This window comes from Sinocyclocheilus rhinocerous, unplaced genomic scaffold (assembly GCF_001515625.1).
Source record: "Sinocyclocheilus rhinocerous isolate Xijiao unplaced genomic scaffold, SAMN03320098_v1.1 scaffold1822, whole genome shotgun sequence".
NCBI classification, from domain to species: domain Eukaryota; kingdom Metazoa; phylum Chordata; class Actinopteri; order Cypriniformes; family Cyprinidae; genus Sinocyclocheilus; species Sinocyclocheilus rhinocerous.
This window is the reverse complement of record NW_015638936.1, coordinates 48,656-61,027: the sequence shown is the minus strand read 5'-3', so window position 1 is coordinate 61,027 and position 12,372 is coordinate 48,656. Positions and strand designations below refer to the sequence as shown.

Here is a 12,372-nt window from a genome sequence, read left to right as displayed (position 1 = left end):
TAAGAATAAGAATATATAAATGTATACTGTATGTGTGTGTATTTATATATACATAATAAATATACACAGTACACATACATATATTATGTAAACAAAAACTTTTATTTTGGATGCGATTAATCACGATTAATCGTTTGACAGCACTAATATATATATATATATAGAGAGAGAGAGAGTTATTTTATATTTTCACATTATCAATTACATATGTGATATATTACCTTTAATATATAAATTATTTTATATATAATAAAACATTATATAAAATATTGTGCATTTAGCTGATGCTTTTATCCAAAGTAACTTATGGTAAGAACACTTAATTTCCCAGAATGCATTAAATTTATTGAAATCCTTACCTATTGCTTTTTAGTAAATTGCTCATTCTGTCCATACAAAATCTAATTCAGCTTTCTGTTTGTTTGTAGCTCACTTTAGCATTTAAAAGAGTGGTACAGTCACAGTAAAGTCTCAGATCCGACCTGCAAATTACAATCAGTCCTAATGATGTGGGCGTGATTGTAGCATTAGCTGATTTGCATAATTCCATTAGTGAACCAGGTGCTAAAACAACACAGATGCAGCAAAGCGTGCAAATAGAAGCCGCTGCTTCATTCTGAGCGAATCCCTCACTGATTATTTCACAGATGAAGCGGGTCGCTGCTACACGATCATCAATATCCATCTAAACGAGTGTGAAAACAGACACGCTCTCAGCTCCACGGCCCTTCAGGGGCCCCGTTAACACACGTTCACCAGATCAGACAGAAGCTGTTTTATGATATTTAGGAAAGCTAGCGGAGAGACGCTTTAAATAACCCCAGCGTTCAGCGGCCGGTGAGAGAGAGGCGACGCACCGCTAATGTATCTTTGGCAGACGCACTGTTTTCCTTTCTTAACATTTTTAGACAGTCGACACTCCAGACGCACTCAGACACATTCTTGGGTTTTCTGCACAGCACAGACGGATTCATTAGTGTATCCGAGTACAATTCATTTACTGCTCCATCTGCGACATGCCGAGCAAAACCTCTACGTGACTGACCGCAAACGCTGAGATAAAACAATCAACAACAGCCTCTGCAAGATGATAAAAAAACAACGTGATGCATTTCGAAAGGGTTCAAAGGAGCAGTTCACTCACAGGTCGTTCCAAACTGTACACACTTTGTTACACATATTCATTTTTATCTAGAAAAACAATGTTGAAAGGTCTTGAAATTTTATTATTTTATTTTGCACAATGACCAGAAGGAAATGCAGCTGATTAAAATAGTAATTAAAAATGGGGTCAGTAAGATTTTTAATTTATTTTAATTCATTTTTTTTTTTTTGGAAGAAATTTGTATTTTTATTCAGCAATGATGCATTAAATTGATCAAAGTTGATTCTTATTAAGTATTTTCGTCTTGTTTTCCAGTACAAATATCTAAACATTCCTAAATCAACTTGTTTTCTGAAAAAAAAAATATATATATAAATTAAAGCAAACTTAACTTAAAGCAAAAACAAATATCTGCCAATAAATGGAGTCAGAAAAATTCACTAAATTCAAAGGGAAAACAAGTTTATTTTTCTGACCCCACTGGCAGATATTTGTTTTAAGCAAAAACTCATTTCATTTTGATGCATTTCTCAGGAGACAAGACTTAATATCTTATGTCATTTTGCCTTATTCAATAAATGTATTTTGATTTAATAATGTTTAAACATTTGTATTGGAAAGCAAAAATATTAAATAAAACTTTTTTGCAGTGTATAATGTTACAAAAGATTTCTATTTCAAATAAATGCTGTTCTTTTGAACTTTCTATTAATCTGTGAATCCTGAAAAATTAAATGTATCACAGTTTCCACAAAAATAGTTGGCAATACAACTGTTTTCAACATTGATAATCATTAGAAATGTTTCTTGAGCAGCAAATCAGCATATTAGAATGATTTCTGAAGATCATGTGACACTGAAGACTGGAGTAATGATGCTGACAATACAGCTGCGCATCACAGAAATAAATTACAGTTTAACAGATATTAACAGAGAAAACAGCTGTTTGAAACTGTAATAATATTTCAATTTTTTTTTACTTAATCAGATTAATCAGATAAATGCGGATTTGGTGAGCAGAAGAGACTTACGTAAAAAAACATTTTTAAAAATTATTTCCAACCCTAAACTTTTGTATGTGCACAAAATTTTTATATTTCCTAAAAATTTCGGAACAACATGAAGGTGAGTAAATGATGAACTTTACACTGTATTACACTCAGATTTCATCAACAGAACTGTGTGTCATCATCTAACGAGAGGAAATCTGCACTGATTTCTGTGAAACCAGAGGAAACATCACACACTGACATAACCGACCTCTTGCTTTTTAATATCAGAGCTTATGCAAAACTCATAATGTGTTTTCTCACCATCTCAGGCTGAAGTACAGTATGAGACACACGGTTATTTCCATCTGTTACTCCACGGCCCTGCAGGTCTTCAGACTGTCATTTCACATTAATGATGACAGACATTTTAGCGTGTTTGACGGATGTCCTTCAGTGACTCTCTCCAAAACTACACACAGAACATCAAGAGAGTGATGTGAAATATTGATGAAGAAGCAGCGCTGAGTTCAGTGAGAGACCGGACTGAAAACTGCAGCGATGCACTGATGGAGTATTGCACAAAACCCACTGAACAGCAGAGCCGAGCTGAAGACATCAGTGCTGTTTATCTTACTGTAATATATGTTAAAATGTAATTTATTTTTGTAATCAAAGCTGAATTTTCAGTATCATTACTCCAGTTGAGCGTGTAGGACTTGATAGTACAATCCCTTAGAATAATCGGCACTTTGTTGACATCTTGAGTGGAGAGTAGGGGTAATCACTTAATTGGGGTCATCCGGTGGGCACCCTCCTTCCTCGGTGTTTCGTTGATAGGCCCACGACACCTCCAAAGGGCTCAACAGCAACACCTGGCGTCCCAGGTGCGCTCCCCTCTGCTTTTACCCCTCTAGGTCATTTTGCAGCCCATTTGGGATCCTTCCTTTTTAGCCACAGCCAGTTGCTGCTTCGCTCAGCAGCCTCTGACAGCGACCTAATGGCTTGTCGTAAGGCCTGTCCTCTTACTCCCAACTCTTTCAGTAGCCTGGTTGTTGCCGTGGCTACAAAACCTCTGTACCCAACCTCTACGGGGAGCAATCGTGTTCGCCAGCCCCGTTGTACTGCTTCGGTTAATAGGTCTGAATATTTCAGCCTTTTACGTTTATTTGCTTCACCAATTGCAGCCTCCCATGGCACAGTTAGTTCCACGATGAACAAGGACTTTTGTGAGGTTGAACACAGTATTAGGTCTGGCCTTAGGTTAGTTGTAATTATCTCAGGTGGAAAGCTGAGCTTCTGATCCAGATCAACCTGCATTTTCCAGTCCCGGGCAGTGTCCAGCAGGGTTGTTTCCATTTTTGTAGTTAGCTTTACTGGAAGCTGTCCTGCTCTTACGAAGGCGGTGGCTTTTGAGAATGCAGGCATTGGAGGGAGGGAGGGCAATGGTGGTGATTCTCCTTCCCTCCAGGATAATCGCCAGGTGTCTCAGAACCTGATTGTGCCTCCAGGTGTAACGTCCTTGGGAAAGACTGGTTTTGCAGCCGACGAGGATATGCCTTAGCGTTGCTGGGGTTTGACAGAGAGGACATGATGGATCTTCTCCAATCCACTGGTTTAGGTTCTTGGGTGTGGGGAGAACATCGTAGGTGGCTCTGATGATGAAGCTCAATCGGCTTCCTTCCATCTCCCAAAGATCCTTCCAGGTGAGTTTACGTTTGTCCAGATTTTCCCAATTAGTCCACTGTCCCAGTTTGGACTGCGAGACAGCCTTTGTGCATCTCTCTGCCTCCTCTTGCTGCCGGAGTTTGTCGTGGAAATTCTAATTCAATACAAATTTGTGAAGACTGAGAATGAAAAACCAAACAGAGTTTTGTCTTTGTCTTGCTTTAATTCTCTGCAGAGAATGATCTGGTTTATACACAGCTTTTAGTCTGTGTGCAAAGAGATAACACATAGACTCACAGCCCACTTTTTATAATATGCAAAAAGATACATTGAAGGACAGATAAGACTCTAAGCCAATCATGTTACTCAGTGCACATCACCCCATAACACATGCACATCGCTCCACATTACATGGTAGATGTCTGGTTACTCTCAAATCTGCCCGTCCCTGGTACACAGTTTCCCCTTAAATGTTGTTTTTCAAACTAAAGCAGTTACATACACAAGTTACATAAAATAACTCAATGTCCCTATGGACTATATACTACCTTGATCACTGTATGTTTAAAAAGATACATTCAACAGTCATATGCTGTGTAATATGTACTTAAACGAGATTAATGCAATCAATGCAAAAATTAACAAAATTAAAAATTTCCATAACAACCTCGGCTACTATCAGTTTTCTCCTCTGTGCAGATGTTGCTTTGTACCATATGGGTCGGCTTGTCCCAAGTCCAAAACTCCCTCTTCCCTGCTGCACCTGTCCTACAATGTCTCCATGCCTGAGAGCGGCTTTTGCCTGCTGTATGGCCTCAGTCGGGGTCCACTTGCTCCCAGTTGCCAATCTGGGAGCAGCCGCTTGTATTATAGCATCTTGAGACTCGGTCAGGGTCATGTTCAGTCTCACTTTGGTGCACTTGTACTCTTCAATGAGGCTAGAGACAGGCAGTTCCAGGGCACTTTTCCCTTACAGGCCGGTATTGCTGAGGCATCGCGGGAGTCCAAGCCACTTCTTGAAATAAGAACTAATTGTTGTCTCCAGCTTCTCGATTTTGGTAATGGAGACCTCGTAGACTGTTAGAGGACACATTAGACAAGGGAGCAATCCGAATTGCAGGCACCACAGTTTCAGCCCGCCAGGAAGCAAGGAATTATTTATATTGTCAAGGCCTTTAATGGTTTCTTCCCTCAGTTGGTCACTCTGATCTGAGTCCTTGAGGCTTGCATTGTACCATCACCCTAAGCTCTTGACTGGCATCTCCAACACCGTTGGAATGGGTGTTTCATTGATGTGGAATCTCTGGTCTACAAGTTTCCCTCTGACAATGGATATGCTTCTAGATTTACTGGGTTTTAACTTCATACGCACCCATGTTATGTTGGCATGAAGCTTTGCCAGTAGACATTTGGTACATGCAATGGTTGAGGTCAGGGTGGTTGTGTCATCCATGTATGCATGAATAGGAGGAAGATGCTGTCCAAACTGCAGACGTTCTCCTCCTACTACCCATTTGGAAGCTCGAATGATCAATTCCATTGCCATGGTAAAGGCTAGGGGGGAGATGGTACACCCTGCCATAATTCCCACTTCCAATGATTGCCACGATGTTGTATACTCTGTTGTTGTAAGGCAGAATTGCAGATCTTTGAAGTAGTTTCTGACCAGATGTGTAATGGTCATTGGCACTTGGAAGAACTCAAAGTCCGTCCATAGGAGAGAATGGGGGACGGATCCAAAAGCATTGGCCAAGTCCAGGAATAAGACATGCAGATCTCTTCCTTCCCTTTTTGCAGTTTGGATTTGATGCCATATCATACTAGTATGTTCTAAGCATCCCGAGAAGCCTGGTATACCAGCTTTCTGTATCAACGTATCAATCAAGTTGTTCTGTTTCAGGTATGTTGTCATCCTTTGAGCAACATTGCTAAAGAAGATCTTTCCTTCAACATTCAAAGAGATTGATTTGTCGAAATTGGTTGATGTTCGAGGCATCCATTTCCTTTCGGATTAGCACTCCCCCTGCTCTACGCCATGTTTTTGGGATAGTTTGCTTTTTCCAAACCACTTTCATTTGCCTCCACAGGAACCGAAGAACCTCTGGAGCATTCTTGTACAGCCAGTATGGAACTTCGTTTGGTCCGGGAGCTGAAGATGCCCTTTCTTTTCTCACAGTTTTCTCAACCACATCCAACTGATGTTCTGGCTGAGGAATGGGTGGCATGTCTGGTGGTATCACCCTCTGCTCATATCTCTGGCTGTCTGTGTGTGTTGCTTTCAGGTGGTCTCCAGCTCCTTCTTTGACATTTTAAGTGACCCACTCTTTTCCTTTGTAAAGAGATCCAGTCTTCAGTGTCACATGATCCTTCAGAAATAATTCTAATATGCTGATTTGCTGCTCAATTATTATTAATTATTATCGGTCAATTATTAATGGTAATGTATCATGGTTTCCACAAAGAGATAAGGCAGGACAACTGTTTGCAACATTGAAAAAAATCTGAAATTTTATATTTTACAATATATTCACATAAAAACAGCTATTTAAAATTATAATAATATTTCACAATTTTTACTGTATTTTTAAACAAATAAATGCAGCCTTCGTGAGCTTTAGAGACTTTTCAAAAACATTAAAAAAGAAAAAAAATAATAATTACTGCAAACTTTTGACCAGTAGTGTATATTTAAAGGGAAACAAGAAATATAACATATTTTAAAAAAATATATTTTCTGATATATTTTGTTCTAATATTAAGAGAAGACAAACTTGACAGATCAGTTTGTCTTTTGTGTGACTGATATCAGACTGAAATCAGTCCTCGATTCATATTTCTGAGATGTAATTTTGTCTCAGAGACTCCTGGCTATGAAAACTGACTCTGAATCACTGAATCATATGAACTGACTCTGAATCACTGAATCATACGAACTGACTCTGAATAACTGAATCATATGAACTGACTCTGAATAATTGAATCATACGAACTGACTCTGAATAATTGAATCATACGAACTGACTCTGAATAACTGAATCATACGAACTGACTCTGAATAATTGAATTATACGAACTGACTCTGAACCATTGAATCATACCAACTTTTGTCAACAAAAAAAAAACATTTAAAAATAGTAATGATTTCAAACTTTTGACTGTTAGTGTAATTTGACATCAAGGTGGAGTTAAAATTAAGGTTTGTCTTAATTATAAAAAATCAAAACATAAGTGAATAAAACATTATTTGCCAGCACCTGACCAATTAATACTAGCACTTACCTATTCTATTCTATTCTACTCTATTCTATTCTATTCGGTCTAATTTATTAAAAAAAAACACCTTACTGTGCTAGACTTGTCACAACACTTGTATTCTGTTGTTCTCTCATTGGTCTGATTGCTTCTATTGTTCTCCTCATTTGTAAGTCGCTTTGGATAAAAGCTTCCGCTAAATGATTAAATGTAAATGTATTTGGAAAATAAAACTCATTTTTGGTGGATAGCCTATATTTCACCTGGAAACTGCAGTAAAGTAAAGCAAACCTAATGTTTTTAATGTTTGCAAAAATGCATGCAGAGTTATGCAAAGAGAAGATGCATACGTTTGAAATCAATTTAGAAACACAGAAAAACCTACAACTCTAAAGACGAAATAAAGAGGAGAACATTCTAAATCGATTCACATAAAATAGGTTTTCTACTGAATAAAACGAAATGAATTAAACATGAGTATCTGCTCCGTCTGCGAAGCATCTGATGCTCGAGATGTTTAACGGAGTAACGACGGCAGAATGATAACGAGGGACTACTCTAAAAACGTCTGAGGAGAAAAGAGGAGGCGTATGTGAGCTCCTGCTCGTTTATTTATCCTCGACTCAGAAACAAAAGTCAGACGAGGGAAGTCGGCGCAGAATCACGAATGTCACGCTTCCTAGAGCCGGAAAAAGACTTCCCGAGCAAAACAAGCCACGGATCCCAGCTCAGATCGACAGCAGCTGATGGAGTATTTCTGTAGGTTCACATCACTCAACAAAAACCCAACTGGGGGTTTTCTTTCGGATTATTTGCAGATATATGGATTCTTTTTTTTGTTGTCAAATTTTAAGTCAGAAACCGTGACTATAAATGAACTACAGCACAGTCACATGACTCCAACATCACCACTATTAGGCTTCCGAAAACTCTTTCAGTCTTTATTTAAAAACATTTTGCATGAAAGTTTGAGTTAAAATAGTTTGCAAGAGCGCGATTATAAACACACTGAGGCTGTGAAAGCGACTAGTTAGTAGATGAGCTTATCTGTTTAATGTCCAAACAACATGTAATCACATTTAGACATTTGTTTGCCTTTTTCAAGTCAAATAAAACAACCTTGTTCTTCTAGATATTACTGATGTATTTCACGTCACTGAATACATGAATATGCTGAAACTTCACAGCAACCTGACAAAATAAAAGTCGGTTTTACTTGAAATTGTGACAGAATAAAATACATTTTAAATTTTAAATAAAATAATTATAAAGAATATAAATAATTAAGATGATCAATTGTAATAAAATAATTATTAAAATACTGATTTTAATGAGTAATCACACTATTATTCTTCCATGTTTTAATTTTAACAGTAAACCTCTTTTGTGCTGCACTTTTCCAGAAAAACTAAACGATTTGTTTAATTTTCATTTGATTAAAAGATAAATTAAATTAACGTTCTGTCTTCAATTGATTACTAGAAAAATTAACATACACAACAGAGAATTTCTGGAAAAAACAAAACATTTCACAGGGCACTGTTATTGTAAAAAAAATTATTAAGTTGTTTTTATTAATACAATTAATTAGACATGCTTTTTGATTATTACATTTTTATTTAACCATTGAAATAGAATCCAGAAAAATTTTAACTGAAAACACATAATTTGGTATAAATAAATAAATAAAACAGTATTTGAGAAAAACATGAAATGTACTTTATTGGGCCCTAAACCTTTTTTTTTTTTTTTTTTTTTTGGTTAAACTTTTAATAAATTGTTCTTAAATTGTGTTAAAAAAGTTTCATAATTTCAGTTTCAACGGAATTCAGTCAAATTAAAACAGATAAATCAATAAATAAAAATGAATTTGAGAAAAAAAAATAAAACATTTCATAGGGCCCTATTTAACAAAAACCCATTCAAAAAAACCATTGACTTCAAGATAATGCAGCTGGAAATGTTAAAATACAATTCATTTCCAGGTTTTGGCCTACAATAATACATCATCCCTGCTGCACTCTATGATGAGTAGAATTATAATGCAGTGACGAAACTCTGAATTTACAATAATGGAGGTCTGGGAAAGATGCAGTGCTCGAAAGATGTGACACGAATGAAATCTCTCTAATATTTGAGCTTCTTCTTTGTCTAGACTCCAGCTCTTCTCGCTCTGGAGACTCATGGGATGCTTTTAAACACTAGTGAGGAGCAATTTATAGTGCATTTCCTTACAGTTACATTCATGCATTTAGCAAAGCGACTTACAAAAGGCAATTTATCAAAGAGCCAACATTAGTTATAACACACAATGCTAGGTTTATTAGACAACTAGAGAAGCTAGAGAAGAGACAAACCATCACTAGTCCTTCACTATCTGCTACAACTCCAGTTTTGTCCACAAAGCTCATTTCAAGCATTTAAGCACAAACCTTCAGGAGAAAATCAAACCGATCATGAGAAAGAAATGCAGCGAGGTGTCCAAACTTTGGACTTCTAGTGTAATTTCTCCCTCGTGGCCTGTGAAAGATGTTTGAATGGACTGAACATCGCTTTACGATTTTTGGCTCTTGAGCATTTGAGAACTACACGACACGTTTCTGAAAAAGTTGTAAAAACACAAAAGCACTGAGAGTGTCCTGAAAACTTCACTCCAGAAACATGTTCCAGTTTTTACAGACAAAGCATTTCATTCCTCGTTACAGCAGACAGCTTCCCAATCAGCAGAGCTCCTCTCCTCACACTCAATGCTGTAGAACCTTCTTCTTAAAGATCATGCAAATAAAGCTTCTGTATTGGCACTGATGGTTCCATAAAGAACCTTTAACATCCACGGAATCTTTAGGTTCTTGGTGTTTCTTTACAGGTTCCTCAGATCTGTGTTTTGGAGTTCTTTTTATCTCAGAGTCAGACTTTTTTCTAGCAAATATGAGGTGGGGAGCGGGAGGGGGAGAAAAAATGTAAAAAAGGAAATAGCTTTTTTTTTCTCACAATAAAAAGTTTATATCTCACAATTTGGACTTTTTGGAGTTTATGTTCGCAATTATGAGTTTCTAACTCACAATTCTGAGGAAAAAAAAAGTCTGAATTTTGAGAAAATAAAAGTCTTAATGGAGAGATAAAAAGTTACAATTACCTTATATTTACACTGCTTTTCAAAAGTTTGGGGTCAGTGAGATTTTTCATGCTTTTAAAAAAGAAAAGTTTCTTATGCTCATCAGAGCTGCATTTATTTGATCAAAAATACAGAAATTTTTTTTTTTCTATTTTTCTTTTTTTTTTTCTTTCATTTTTTTTCTTTTCTTTTCTTTTTTTTTTTTAAAGAAAATATACTTTTATTCAGCAAGGATGTGTTAAATTGCTTTAAAAAATATATATAGTAAAGACTCATATTGTTAGAAAGGAATTCTATTTTAAATAAATGCTGTTCTTTTTAACTTGTTATAAATCAAAGAATCCAGAAAAAGTATCACAGGTTCAAAAAAAAAAAGAAAAAAGAAATAAATAAATAAAATGAAGCAGCACAACTGTTAACGGAAACAAGCTTATATAAGTGTTTCTCTGACACCAGACTGTAAAACTCTGTTTGGATTTAATTATGACTTTATTTATGATCTTTAAGACTGCACTCTTCCAGTACTGTAGTGTTTCTTGCATGACTTTATTCCTTGGATTAATCACTTCTGCTCGCTCACTACGGATAAAAGCTTTTCCTTAATGAGTAAATGTAAATGTATAAATAAATCTGCAGTATCTAAGGGATCCATCTCTGATTTGTGCTCGGAGACATACCGAATACTGATGAGCAAAATAACATGACATAATTCATTAATGCATGATCATCCATCACAAACCACTTATGAAACTTCTGACAATAAAATATCATCATTTGGATCAATTTCAATAAAATCAATGGCTGACAGCAATAGAGGCCGGCGCTCACACTTTATTTTATGTGTCTATGTTGCATAAAGACACATATACACTTCTGAAATTAATTATAAAAATAATAAAATATTACAATAAAATTATTTTAAATAAAAATATTTTTTTCCAGTTTCCCCAGTCATGATTTCCGCATGAAGATAATAAAAATATAATACAAATATTACAATAAACTTATTTTAAATAAAAATATTTTTCCAGTTTTCCCAGTCATGATTACTGCATGAAGATTAAAAAAAAAAAAGTCACAAAACGCAATTTCTAGTCGATTTAATATTGTAAAGTTGAGACTAAGTAGAACTTTTAATGAGTTTAATGACTTTTAATGAGTTTAATCCATGACTTTTCTATGAAGATTTGACTGAATGTAATAATTGTCATGACTTCTCTAGGCTTTAAATGTTAAAATACCCTGCCATTGATAATGAGAACATGAAATAAAATATTAACCACATATTTAACAATGTCACAGGGACAAGATCACTAAAGTCAAGTCTTGAGAGTTACTCACAGTGACACCGTCGTGTTGGGGATCGAGCTGGGCTGCATGGTTTCCGTCAGGTCCGCATCATCACACACAGCCTTCACGCGCACGCTCTGCCTGCTAAACTGCTTTGATCTCTCCGCGGTGCAGTGACAGCTGTCAATCATCAGCTCGGGACAGTATCTGCTGCCGCGTGCTACCGCGAGCGCCACGCACAGCGCGAGCAGCACGTTCATCGCGATCTGCACTGTCACGTTACTTCCAGCCAATCTGGGATCGAATTATCGATCATCTCAGGGATGATCAAACACAGAGGACTAGCGCTCCCCAATCATCAGAGTAGTACCTGGAGAGGATGATGATGCGTAAAAACAAAACACAATATTCCCAATTCAAAATCAGTCCTGCATTATAGGCTACGCCAGTTTAGATTAGGTTTGCATCCTCACTGCAAGCGCTTCTCTTGTATCCTTAGTATCCAAAAGTGAAGGAAACTTCTGTCCCGGTGCGCTTCTCCGCGTATTTGCGCACTTTGCGTGACTTGTGCAAGTGCGCACTGCTGTCAACAGGTTGCTCTATGAAGTAACTTCTAGCGACGCGCGTCAAGTCTCACGCGTTGCTCCTCCCGGCGTCGCGTCCTATTGCGCTGAAGGCATGCCTTATGAATAACAATATCGCACCGTGACGTTTCTCAATAGGGTGACCTGATTGGCTGACAGCGGACGCTGGTGGGCGGGAGCTAGTCAGCTGGCCAATTATTGAACTCTATGTGGTGAGTGGCTGATTCATGAATATTAATCAGGCTGAGCGCTCCAGAAAGAATTCTAGTCAACGTCAGCACGCCGTTATTAATATTCATAAGTCACAGTAGGATTTAAAACTGTCCCTCCCGGCGAATAAACTTTTCATTGGCTCAAAACTCAACATGA

The 12,372-nt window shown here is 36.9% G+C and overlaps 1 protein-coding gene across 1 annotated transcript in view; it reads right to left on the bottom strand.

Moving 5' to 3' along the window:
* LOC107750140 (adhesion G protein-coupled receptor A2-like) overlaps nucleotides 1-12,030 on the bottom strand; it is a 37,824-nt gene extending 25,794 nt beyond the window's left edge. Inside the window, exon 1 of the mRNA XM_016565407.1 lies at nucleotides 11,471-12,030. Coding sequence (XP_016420893.1) covers nucleotides 11,471-11,679 — 209 coding nt within the window. The 5' untranslated portion in view covers nucleotides 11,680-12,030. The remainder of the gene's footprint in view (nucleotides 1-11,470) is intronic.
* Nucleotides 12,031-12,372: the final 342 nt, after the last annotated feature.